Genomic DNA, 13,866 nt, shown 5'->3' with positions numbered 1-13,866 from the left:
TAATACCAGTACCAAGGTTGGCCAGTACAGTTACTAGCAGTTAACACCGATATTAAAACATTAAAAGTTGCAAATGCACTTTATTCTTTCAATAGAAAAAAATATGGCTTCATGACTTCAAAAAGCCACTGTGATAATGTATACTAATAACAGGTTACGTCTGATCTGTGCATTTCTTTTCTTCAGTTTAAACAATACATAGAAAATGTTAGTTATGTGAAATAACCAAAAACCAGCATTTCGGAGAATATCGATGTGCTTATGTTTCTCTTTTTAGGCCTTAAACTGATGACACTGGTGTCAATACTCAAAACAAGATTTTGTATTGGACATATGGGTACTTATTTGTTATTCGCATGAACACGCTTTCGCAATTTACCATGAATTCTTCTCAGAGCCCGAATAAACTCTAAAAATAGTAAGTATGTGACATCCAGCAAGTGTTATTTATCATAACAAAATCTTAATTTAACTATTATTTTCAATGCCAAAGTAGTTAAGGGCAGGGATGTCAAACATACAGCCCCGAGGACCAAAACTGCCAATAAATACAACAATACAGTGACAGAACTAGAGTAAAATCTTTTTGTTTTTTGGAATTATTCTAGCCTGGAGTGAAAGTATTAGGAAAGTTACATGGTTTTATATGTTTTTTAACAGAATCTTTGAATCATAACATTGAGATATAGTTTTGGAATTTCTAATTTTTCCTCATGCATCTCAGGCTGTTTTTCATCTGTTCTATAAATGGATCACTCATTACATGACAACAAAATTAATAAAAAATAATGCCTTCTGTTGTCTGGCACATTTTTAAGGGATTTGGATGGGGAATGTCTTTCTTAGGTTTATGGTTTCAGCTTTTTAAAAATCTTGGCTACAGCTCTGATGAACAATTTCAGAATGTACTTCTTTATTCTTAGAATTTTTTTCTAAGTGTGTATGAAATGATTTTACTGGTCTTAAGATGAAAATTTGTCTGTATGTGGTCTATGAACTAAAGAAGTTTGACACCGTGGCTTTGAGTTAAATAGAACAGCATGTACATCACAACAATAAATAAACTTGAACGTGTTGTACATGTCAAGAAATATTCTGTGAGATTTAAAGAATCAGACTTTTCCGAATAAAATACTACTTTGTTTTGTGAATCTGATAAGTTTCTCACCTTAGATCTCTTTTTCCTGTTTGGTCTGACCGTTGTAGGATGTCTGCAGTTTCCTGGTTGCACACCTATATTTAAAGCTTACAGGCGTTATTTTTGAAAGAAGGTCAAGGGCAAAAAAATAATCATTACCACTGTCAGGAATGCTTTTTTGTCGCTGTTGCAGCTAAGTTGTAATTTGTAAAAATGTGTGTTGGGTGCATAACAATCAACATAGATTTTCTTGCAAGGATACAGAACAGATCTAGGATAAAACCCTGAAAGAGAACTTTACCAGTGCATCAAACACTTGACTGAAAGACGGGCATATCGGAAGTCAGTGGTGGTCACGCTGGTGCCATCTTGGATCCAGGCAGGGTTCCATTACCAGGCAGGTGAAGTGGATTTGAAGTGAAGTACTGTGTCACTCCTGCTGAACACCCTGAGGATGGAGAAACGCAGGTCAAGTGCAGGAGTCTACCCATCTGACACTGAGACAGCCAATACCCTAAACCAAGTGCCACTCCAAAAGAATATAATTGGGGTTTTCCCCATCTGTTTTATTTTCAAAAATTAAACTCAAGACACTGAAGTTACTCCAGATTACTACACTGTATTTCACTTGTACTTATTTAGCCAAAATTGAGGTGACTAAAAATAGGGGACAAGAATAATCATTATAAAGACAGTTAACCACTTCATTTGCTGCTTATCCTCTTTGAGCATTTATTGAAACATTTCTTGCATTCTTTTGTTCTATTAAAAAAAAAAGAAGAAGAAAAGTTAGTGGCAAGTGAAAGCTTATTGCCAAATATTTTTACATTCTAGTAATTTCACTATCACTCACATGGGAGTGAGAGAGAGAGAGAGAAATAGAGCTATCTCCTCTAGGATGCAAGATGAAAAACAAATGTTGAAGATCAGGAATTCACAGGGTGTTAAACTAACATGAACAGAATATATTTAATGGGAATGAGCATTAATCTTGGCAAGTTATACTAACTAATGAGTAGTTATTCAGTTTAATTCAATTTTATTTATGTAGTATAGCAATAGTGACTGCTATAGTATAGCAGTCTCCAGGTGCTTTATACTGTAAGCAAAGACTCTACAATAATACAGAGATTAGAGTTATGTAGATTCAAATTCCAAGTCAATATCTCCCTGTTGGTGAAAAGAGATGAAAAACCATGTACTATCTGGGTTTGCTTAGAAACAAATGGCTGCAAACTAGTGGCACAAAAATGAAACTAAAGCCATTGTCTCAGAGAATCAGTTAGGTCCATAGGTTTTTGGCTAGCAGCAAAAGTTTTGTAATTTTGCCTCTGTAAACCACCTCATTGAACTTTGACTTTAAATGATCATAATTAGATTGAAGTATAGACTTGCAGCTTTAATTCAAGGGGTTTGACAAATGTTATTACAGATGTTTTATATCTGTGCCCCATTTTCATAGGCACAGAATCATTGGACAATTGAGAGCTGTTCCCTCATTGTCCCATGACAAATTAAGCAGATTAAAGATCTGGACTTGGGTCAAACTTGCATTTGGTATTTTTATTGCATAGTATGAAGTCCCATGAGATACTGTTGCAAGCTAAGGAAGCCTTAGAATCATTAGATTTGGGGGGGGGGACCAAAATAAAACTATCAGAAAGATTGCAAAAACGTTAGTGGTGTCCAAGTCAAGAATCTGTTACATTCTTATAAAACATGGAGGAATTGGCCAGTTCAGCAAAACCAAACATCCCCAAAGACCACAGAAGACTGGATAGAGAAAGCCCAGTCAAGAACATTCAATGAGGGGGGAGTATCATTGTCAAGGTCTGCATGAAATCCGTTCATGAATGTTAAAGATGCAACAAGGTCCAAACCACAACTTACACCGAAGAACAGGAAGGAAAGGTTAGACTTTGGACAGATGATGACCAAGATTAGCTGGTACTGAAATAATGGGAAGGAAAAAGGCATCTAGAAGGAAAGAGGCAGCTCATGACTCAATTAATACGACATCATCTGTCAAACATGGTGGAGACAATGTTATGGCATTGGGCATGTATAGCTGCCAGTGGAACTGGGCTATTAGTGTTGGCAATGTTATTATAGTGTGTAATGGATAATGAACCAAAGCATATTGTAAAAGAGTTTCTCAAGACAAAGAGATGGGATCCTAACCCTATTCTTCGATGGCCAAGGCAGGTACCTCATTTCAACCCAGTGGAACATGCTTTTTAATTATTAAATACAAAACTGAATGGAGAGAGGGCCACAAACTCTGCAGTGGTGTACAGAGGCACATTGCAAAAAGTGGTGTAACTGCCCCAAAAGTTATAGACCTAACTGTACTGACCAGAGTTGTACTGCATGTGACAAAGAAATTACCCAACTTAGTCACACTGGCCATCAGTGTTCTATAAAGTGCTACTTTTCTAGTACAAAGACTGCATGATGTCCCCATTGTGCCTCTGTGGAAACAGAGCTGGTAATTTAGCTAATTCTACTCTAATCATTAACTTCTACTTAAACATTTCTAGTAGTGTGAAAGAAAGCAGTAGACCGTTGCTGATACACTGCTATGCTAAATTTGATAAACAGTAATGCAGACAATATCCTGACCGATAACAGCCTTGCATTTATGTCGCCCTTTTGTCAATTTTGTTCATACAGAAAACACAATATTATAATTGCAATTAAAGCGCCTACCTCATATTTGTGTCATACATATAATTATCAATTAATCTAGCATGCATGTCTCTGGAGGAGGATGGAGCACCTGAGGAAACACAGGACCAGAGAGGACATAAAGACTGCACTGATTCAAATCGTGCTGTTGCCTCAAAGCTTCTTTCTTTGAGGCAACAGCGCTAACTGTGACGCCCGTAGAATTTGAATCTGTTATACCAACAATCTTTTGACTAATATGTGACTACTATGCATCATTAAGGAGTAAAAGGTTAAAAAAAATTCCTGAACACAATGCCAAACAACAAGCTTTTTTATTGTTTCCATCACTTTTCTCAGTCAACACTGGCAGGCATAATTTCTTTTTAGACAACAACAAAATGGTGTGAGTTCTAGAGTGAAGCAAAAAGCAGAAAAATAAATAATACTGTGTACAAAAATACAACCTCACTGTATAAACGCTACACAATACAAAGCAAAAAGACATGGGAGACTCCTTGGCTATCGTCTCCGCCGGCATATGGCACTTATAAAGACCGAAACAGTCAAGCCTAAAATTCTTCCCAAAACATGCAAATGTGAAGTTCTATAAAAACAAATGCATTTATCAAGTGTGTCTCGCTGGTAGGTCTGTAACATAATGTCCCCAGAATATGAATAAGTGAGTACTCTTAGTCTTTGGTCATCCTGAATGAAATTAGTGCAGAAAAGCACTGAATAAGACCAATACCATCCAGCCACTTAATGCTCTGTATTAAGGAGGATACTCATAGGAAATGATTATCTATAAATGGCAACTGTGCATATGTTAGTGACTGTTATAAAATGTGACTGATTTTCAGTATTGATTCTTTAAAAGGTTGTTACCAACATGTTGAATTTCTGAACTCTCTTGGGCAGCCTTCTAGATATTTCTTTAGGAATAGTTCTCCAGGCTCCTTGAATGACATTCAAAGCTCTACTTTGGACGTTGGCTTCCTTTTGGTCTCTTCTCTGTGGAGATGATCCCCCAGTGCTGCAATTATCTTAAGGTTCGAGCTCTATGGAGGCCAAGCCATTACTTAGTGTCTTGTTTTGTGCTTTTCTATCCACGTATACTTTTACTGCATTGGCAGTGAGTTTGGGATCATTGTCACGCTGAAGAATTAAGCTTTTGCCAATCCAATGCTTTCCAGATGGTACATCATGGTGGATTAAAATCAGCTGGTAGTTTTGCACGGTCATAATTCCAATTTTGGCAAAATCCCCAACACCACTGGTTGAAATGCAGCCCAGAACCATGACAGAGCCTCCACTGTGTATTACAGATGCCTGTAGACACTCACTGTGGTTGCTCTCTCCTGACCTGCTCCAAACATATTTTAACTCAAAATGTAACATTTGGATCAACTCCACAAGACCTGTTACCGCTGATTTATAGTCGTTTTTTGTGATTTCTTTCCCTGTTTCCCTTCTTTAAGAATGGCTTCTTCATAGCCACCTTCATACTGAGAACATTTATGATGGGGCTTTGCCGAAAGGAGATGGATCAATTGAAAGGCCAGATGCATCTTTCCGGTCTCTGGGTCAAGTCTGTATTGACAAAGAGACCTGACTCAGGTGTTTTTGCTGTTTCTGAAGGACACGACTTCCATATGCTGTTTTAAGGACATAGTGCATGACATGCTAAAATAAGCCAGATTTTTGGCTAATAATCCCCTTGTTGGTCCAAAACACTATTTTATTCCAGTAAACTAAGTTATCTTTGGCATTAACTTTTTTGGGGGGATATTCAACTAAAGAAATGGGATCATGCTATTAACAAGGTGCTAAAGTTAAAAATTAAAACTGTCTTTCTGCTAACTTGTCTGTTACGTAGACAACACTGAATGATTTAAAAATCAGTGTTAAGTAGCTTAAGAAACAAAAAAACAAAAAAAATCCTCTGAAAATTGGACCGGATTGAAAATGAGTGTAAAAACAGCCAATATCCAAAGGAAAACTTTGAAAGCCTGTAGAATTGTTGCTCAGGAACACTATAAAAATTAAAGACAGTCTGGATACTTAGAAGCAAAATATAAAGAAATGAGGAATTTGCACAGCACTGTATATACATGAATGTCAATAGTAATTTTGTAGATCTTTCACTGTTTAATGGACGCTTACTTGTGCAGCGGACCGTAAACCCTCATCAACAAACATCAGAAAAAAATGAGTTACCATAGAAGGTCAAGCTGCTTCTTGTGAACATAACTATACAAGTACTTGTACTATACAAGATAAATAATGTTGTTTTCTGTGGCTTTTCAAAGATTTTCATTCTATTATGCCTGAGTACCTGTTAAGAAAGCACAGGATCCCATAAAAATGCAGATAAATGATGATGTGGTTGAAACAGAGCTGTGCTGTAGATGCAGATTCAAAAATGATCAATTTCCATAAGTGTCAAAAGAGATCATGGTCACTCATGCAACAGAAAGTGTGCACAGATCTGGTAAAACTGTCTGGAAATCTCTCGTGCAACGTAAAACAAAGAGTGTCATGCATTTTTTATGAGCAATCAATAATCATTCCTAATCTTTCCACTGACGGAGAAGCAAAACAGCCAATCAAAACATGACAAGGATGACTTGCAGGAAACATGAAACGAAAGCAGATTCTCTGTCTTTGCACTATTTGAAGCCATTCATGACTGAAGCGTAGAAGAGATGTCGGGTAGAGACACTTCACTTTTTACTAAACACTTTGGGAAAAATCAGATGCAAACTCCAGATATGTCATCTCCAACAGCACCAGCCTCTTTCACTGTCCATCATGCATCAGGGGTATGCAAATACAAAAATAAAACATTAGAAAACATCAATAGCAGTTAAATATGAATAAATAAATAAATAAATAAATACATCTCACAAAACACATTCAGCGGTGGGTTTGTTACGCATGGCACAGAGCACAACAGCAAAAATAAAAACAGAAGTTTAGAAAATAGAAGAACAGAAGTGAACTTCCATAAATAGCTTCAATATTTTTGGAGCGAAATTACACCACAGACTGTAGAAGAAAGTGTCAGTCCTAAACTCGCCTCGCTTTGGATTCAATGTGGGCTTCTCGGTGACATCTCCATGCTGCAGGCGACACATCCTGATCCTACACTTTGCTACTGTATGCTGGGCTATCAATCAGACAAAGGGCTCCTTTACAAACAGGCCCAGCTAAGATCAACCGGTGACTACTGCCCTGCAGGTGTGTGTGAGCACTCGGAGGTCTTGAAGGTTCAGTCTTTGCTCTCAGTGCGAGTTCGTCTGATCAGTGAAGAGAAGAAGCTTCGACCTTGTGGTGGTCCCATTAGCATGGGAGCTTGGTTCTTGTGAACGATCTCAATCTGGTATAAGAAAAGAGAGAGCTGAGATTTAGCTCAGAAAGGAAATGTGTTTTAAGCTGTCTGTTAACATCTTCACATAGCATTTTTCAGTAGCATTATGAAATCACTCAGTGCTTACTATACAGTAGACTATAAAAGGCAGTTTTCCCAATGTTGCCTGGCTTATAGGGAGCATTCACTCTTTAATCCACGATGAAAAAAACTGATGTCTTGTCAATTTGTCTTTCTGCTTTGCCAAGTGTTGTAAGCCATATTCACCCACTCTTATTATTTGTTTACTCCAGCACGCCTGCTATGTACAGTGCTGTGAAAAAGTATTTGTTCCCTTCCTTATTTCTTAGTTTTTTGCATATGTGTCATAATTGCATCTATCACACTATCAAACTAATTTTAACATTTGACAAAATCAACCCAAGTAAACACAAAACTGTGTTTGTAAAATGATGACTTCATTTATTAACCAAAAAAATACTAACCACACCCAGGCCCTATGATATTCTGAGTCGAGAAATGACTTAAATAGAACCTGTGTATAATACAAGTGCAGTTGGCTAAAGATAAAACACAAAACAGATGAAAAAGAAACTCTTTAGGATCAGTCAGTCTGAAAAGGTTTAGACTCCTTTGTAAACCTATGAAAAAACAATTAAAGTACAAAATTTCTGTTCTCCTTGACTTTTTCCAAAGTCATCCAGCGGACCAGACTGAAGTCTTTAATGGGCTGACGGGCCTCATGTTTGACACCCCTGATTTAGACTCAAACCACTGAAATATATATGCCAGACGTGACTGTAAGCTAAAATACTGACACATAACACTTAACACATAATATAGTCTACTTATCTTTTGATTCAAGCACATTTTCTTTCTGTATTAATTATTTTATTTGTTTTAGTGCACAATCCATGTTTTTGAAACAGCTCCTGATACTGTGAAACTATGTTTTTTTTTTGTTTGGTCTGTTTTTTGGGGTTTTTTTCGTACGACATTTCTTGTTTTCAGATAAACATAATGCGATAATTTTACAGCACATATACTTCATATATGTATTGATGTGATGCCACAATTAACAACAACAATAAACACAAACACAACAAAAACAATGGTATTTAAACTATTATTTAGCTTTCACAGCTCATTTACAGAAGACTTTTACCCATAAAATGAAAGTGCCTCCATAATCAACAAATGACTTTTTTGAATTATGTTTACCTTTCTTTTAAATCTCAGAAGGTTATCCCCATGAAATAATAAGGTCTCCATCCACTGTTCATTATACCCAGCACTTTATCCCCACAGAAGCAAATTCAGCAATGCATTAACAATTAAAAAAAAAATCCTCCATATGGATGTTGCGTCCAAATGGGTTCTTGTCAAGTGGCTTATGAATGCATATTTGAACGTCCTGACTACAACAAACTTTGAGAATCCCTGGGGTTAGTGACTCCGATAACATATTATTGTGGATTATTGTAAAGACTGAATTTTATATTATCTGACAATATCCTGTTTGCCTGCAATGATGCAATTTCTTTTAGGAGTTGCAACTGTAGATCGATGGAACCCCAAATATCAACCATCAAGGGTTGTCATATTAAGCACATCATTATAGAGTTGCACTAAGAGTCTAAACGCAGTAATGGGGAGGGGAAATGCTACCATCTGCATTCAAAGGACCACATTCACTTCAAAGGAAAGCTGCCATTTATTGTGCTTGCACTCTGACGCTGGAGCAATTACTTAGCTTTTGTGGGCTTTCTGCCATCATTAAACATGATTGAAGTTAATGTTCATCAAGTACTTTGCCATAAACATGATAGTCTTTACAGACAAGACAGTGGCCAAAAAAGAAAAAAAGATCTAAAGTGATACCTGAAATAAATTTGGATGGTAATCAAGCTCTGTTTCTTTAAAATGCAGCATTAAGTATTTATGTGGTTCAAGGGCCCATGGAACAATATGGCTTTTAGACAGAAAATAAAATAATTTGCTCAAATGAAGCATGGATGTAATGAGCTACCAGGTCACAATTAATCATCCAAATTAAGAAAACCGAGGGGGGATTTTACTTAGACCCTAATGAAGGTGCATTGTACCAGAATCAAATTTGGAAATATGGTGCCAGTTATTTTAGATCTACTCATCAGAGTGACACATGCTGCATTTAGCTTAAAATCTTAAATGGTTATGGTGTTAAACATGGTATGCATGCAGAGACTGATATGCATTTGCATAGCTCCTGTTGTTAATAATTAGTGGAACAACATCCAATTTGAAGTGTGATGTTTTTGTAGGCATTTAACGCGTTAAGTGATTCAGATGCAGTTCAGACATACAGAATGAAAAACTTTCCTTGGAAATCATTGCAGCACAATTATGTATCGTCAGAGCCCAACTTTGCTCTGTGTAGTTGTGCCAGCAGATACAAGAGCACTTGCAGGCCACTTGTTTTGTCATGGCTGGGCGATCCATATGTAAATCTCGGCAGCACTTCATCTGCAGTGGTGTTCTAATTAAAGCTAAACACAACCGTAATCAACGCAAACTCAGGAGTTTCCTTTTGAAAAACGAGCAACTTGGACAGAGAGAAAACACTTATCGAGGTACACGTTTGCGATCTAGACGATGAGCAAATTAGAAGAAATAAGACTTGAATCATTAAGAATTTGTTATCATAAATTAATGCACTAGAATATAAAGCAGCAACAGCTGAACTGTTATATTAATCTTAATATTAAAGCATATATATTTGATATTTTTTTAAACATGTATCAGCTTTTGGTTTGTTTGTCAGAAAGCTATATATAAGATATATATAAATCTTATAAAGTTTCTATCTGTCTTGTGTGAAACTTGTATGAAAAGCATACAAGAGTGAAAACAGATATAAGATCCCTTGAAAAATTATATAATGAAACTTGTATGTTTTGGATTCTTACTAAAACAATATATGAAAGTAATGAGAAAGTGGCCACTTTCATGAGTAAATCATATAAGTTTTTACTATTTCTTTTCCATATGGGAGAAGTCATTGAAAGAAGATTTAATCAGTCACTAAGGTGGGTCGCATTAATGACTCCTGGACATCTTAACATCTTAGACCATAATGTCTATAAACCAATACCTTCTTATGAATATGCAGATGCATAGACAAGGGATAAGTTTTCTGTTTTGGTTTTATAATGCAGTTGCAATAGAGCGGGCTTTGTTAGCATACAGTTAAATAACTGATGTGGTTTCAAAACCATTGTCTTTCACCTAACAAGCATTTAACTTTTCACTTTTGTTTTTTATCTTCATGATGCTCGTGTGGGGCATTTTCATAGTAGAACTCAAGATCTCCCACACAACAGTAACTATGTGTTTCCTCAGAGGTTCCTCAAACAGTCTGATGTTACTCTTTAAGCTCAGAATAAAAAACAAACAAAGAACTTTTTGAAAACTTGAATTTACAGAATGAGTCATGGATGCTCATTGCCACATGTTGGAAAAATTCTCAAGCATCAATATGACTGTCAGACTGCAGATTCCATATGTAAAACGTATTAATATTTTTTCATTTGCAAATCTTTTTTTTGTAAATGGAGATTACAAAATACTTTGCTCGATTCTTCTTTCACTGCCCTTACAGTTTACTTTATATTGGCATATAACTGTCTTTAGTTTGGATGAACCATTTGTGGAAATGCAGTTCAACTTACAGTGCACGGAGTCTGCATCCAAGGTTCACCATCAATCTGCATTGGAAGGGATTTACTGGTTCTGTAAGTGAAGAACGAGAAAACATGCTGTAACAAATCTTCACAATAAAACCAAATAAAAGCATTCTGCACCAGGATGCTTAAAAATCATCACCTTAATTTATACTCGTAGCATTTTTATGCTTTTTCTTATATGCCATAGCATTTGCTACCACAATAAACTAAAAACAATATAATAATTGGAAGAAACAGGCACAAAACATTGTTAAAGACTGACCTGATAGTCACAGAGGAGCACTGTGCCAAGCGTCGTCCAGCACTCTTCAGGCCAGTGTAGATCTGACCCATCTCCATGGCTCCTTCAAGTCCCACAACCTCCAAGAGCTGGTCAGACAGGTCTGAGACAAAAGCAAACAAAAGCAACAAAGCAAAGAAAAAACACTTTTTTAACCATGCAAAGTCCAGCCAAGTTTTGTCCTCATTGTGTTATAGTATCACTGCTGCTTTTGAATGTAGCTACCATTCACATGAGAGGTAAACAATGCAAAAAACTCGTACTAGGAGTGAGAAGACACATGAAACAAAGTACAAAAGCGAGGAGGGGAAGAGGAAAGTGAGAAGGAGGTGAGGAAGAATAAAAGAACATGACATGTGACGTTCCTCACTTCAGAGTTTGCCTTCTGTTGCTGAAATATTTAATATTCACTGTTTAAAAAAAAAAGATAGAAAAAAGGCAACAAGCTACAAACAAAACAGCTATTAATTAGATTGCACCGGCAATGCAAAGCAATCTTGTGATAATATAATTATTAATTTCTCTTCTGTTTTTCAGTTATGAGCATTGATTTTGCCCCTGCTGGAAGCCCAGTGTCACGCAGGGCCCATCTGTTTCGGAGGCCCGCTCTGCCTCCGACTCTCCATCAACTCATCCCTCCACAAATTAAGAAGCTGCTGCCTCGCTGTTGGTAGTATACAGACACTAATTGAAACTAAGACCCATTTTTAGGCACTCGGTGTGTGTGAGCGTGTTAGCCCCGCAATGCCGTGTGTACGTGAGTCGTGTTGGTTTCCTGAAGGAGTGTCGTGGGCAATGTTGCTGTTGCGGTGAGATGTTGTTGCCGCCGCCGAGCTGTGGTGTCCAGCTGTCACCATGGTGATGGACATGCGTCTGCCCCTATCTCAACGCTGGACTTTGAGTGCAGCACTTTCCAGGGTCGGAGTGGAAGAGTGTGTACACATACAATCCAGAGCAGGTTGACCTCCCTGACACTGAGCTTTAAAGTTGCTCCCCCCGTCACGTGACTTCTCACGTTGATGTGAACGGCTCATGCAGGACCATGGTGACATATATGATGGACAGCATCACCAAAGCGATAGGGATTCCTGTTTGCCCCGAGCTACAAAGATCTATTATACTCTAGAGCTCTTAGCTTGGGAAAGAATGCAAAGGCTGTAGCTGTGCTGGTTTAAGAAGGGCAGGAGGACCCTGTGCAGCCAACACACACACACACACACACACACACACACTGAAACACACTCACAGACACAAATTTGCTTTTAGTTACAACTTTTACGATGTCTCAAAGAATTAAAGACCAACCCTGATGAAAAAAACGAGCCTATTATTTTGTGAATTCTTGTTGTAAATCGTGTTGCTGCAGTGACATACAGTCCTGTATATCACTCATTTCTTTATAATTTGTTTTGTTTTTAGAGCTTTCAGGCCTTCTTGTGTGTAAAATAGAGGACAAAAGGAGAAGTAGCACTCCAACTATCTACAGGTGAACAGCATCTGAAAGCCAATAAAGACCTGATATAGGCCTTCAGTTAATCTATCTGCTCTTCACTGACTCCCCATTAGAAATGAGATGAATCCAAATGTATGGAGGAGGTAAGATGAGAGGTACCATAGTGAATGTCTACAGCCATCTGTAAAACACAGCCGAGGGCGTGTCCTAGTAAAATGTAAAGAAATGCGATGTGGCTCAAATCTTTTGCACGGTACTCTAGAAGAGTAGTGTGGTTAGAGCTGAGCTACATTTCTGATGTTGTACAACATCTGTCTCCCATATAAGTACTTTTATTTAAAGGTCCAAATAAGTTTCCAAAATTACATTTTCAAAGTTTATTTACTCTAAAGTCAGCTACACCAAAGTATATCAAGTATATTTAATTTAAAAGTAAAGATGCTGATGCAGTATATTAAGGTTGTGACAAATCATTAATGTTAGTTATGTATCAAGTTGTATATTGCTCACCCGCAATATACAACTTGACATACTGTAACTTAAGTTTATTTTCTTTTCTGAAAATGAGTTTACTGACTTTCTTACACTCCAGTGCCTTGCAGTGTACACTTATTTGCATTGATGCTGATACCTTACCTGGATCTACAGTCCAAAGAAATTAAAATATGTCCATTGGCACAACTAAACAGAATAATGAAACTGTTTAAAACTCAACAAACCCTTACCCTTACAAATTAAATTGTATTGTATTTCCTGATAGGAGCATTCGGTCTCATTTTTACAAAAGCCTGAAATGAACCTTCAGGCAAAAATTGTTCTTTCAAATTAAGAGTTGAAAAAAATAGTTTTCAAAATGATAAAAAAAATTACAGAAGCTATCCTCTGTCTCAGAATTGTAAGGAAATTGATTCTGATCAGAATCTTTTCTAATATGTCCATGTTCCACCTCTCCATGAAATGTCATGAAATATGGCAAAATAGTACAAAAGCACTAGTCTTGGAGGAGAAATGGCCTTCAGGCAAAACTTAAAATTAGGCATATTTTCATCTCTTTCTAAGAAACGAGGACACACGACTTCAATAAGGGTCTTAATGGACTGAAATCATATTTTATCTCGAGTGGGTTTTTTTGTGAATTTCCATTTTTTCTTCTTGAATCACCATCAATTATTCCATTTACGGGAAGTTCAAATGATTCACCTGCTACAATACAAAGCACACTCGCCTAAA

The 13,866-nt window shown here is 37.0% G+C and overlaps 1 protein-coding gene across 1 annotated transcript in view; it reads right to left on the bottom strand.

The window, feature by feature from the left end:
* Nucleotides 1-4,903: 4,903 nt before the first annotated feature.
* The window catches only part of dgkb (diacylglycerol kinase, beta), an 83,284-nt gene continuing 74,321 nt past the window's right edge, over nucleotides 4,904-13,866 (bottom strand). Inside the window, exons 23-25 of the mRNA XM_040030694.1 lie at nucleotides 11,166-11,286; nucleotides 10,889-10,949; nucleotides 4,904-7,187 (exon numbers count right to left, since the gene is read on the bottom strand). Coding sequence (XP_039886628.1) covers nucleotides 7,080-7,187; nucleotides 10,889-10,949; nucleotides 11,166-11,286 — 290 coding nt within the window. The 3' untranslated portion in view covers nucleotides 4,904-7,079. The remainder of the gene's footprint in view (nucleotides 7,188-10,888; nucleotides 10,950-11,165; nucleotides 11,287-13,866) is intronic.

Source organism: Simochromis diagramma, unplaced genomic scaffold (genome assembly GCF_900408965.1).
Source record: "Simochromis diagramma unplaced genomic scaffold, fSimDia1.1 OVJJ01000361.1, whole genome shotgun sequence".
Classification (NCBI taxonomy): Eukaryota; Metazoa; Chordata; class Actinopteri; order Cichliformes; family Cichlidae; genus Simochromis; species Simochromis diagramma.
The sequence above is the reverse complement of the archived record's forward strand: the minus strand, read 5'-3'. Positions and strand labels throughout refer to the sequence as shown.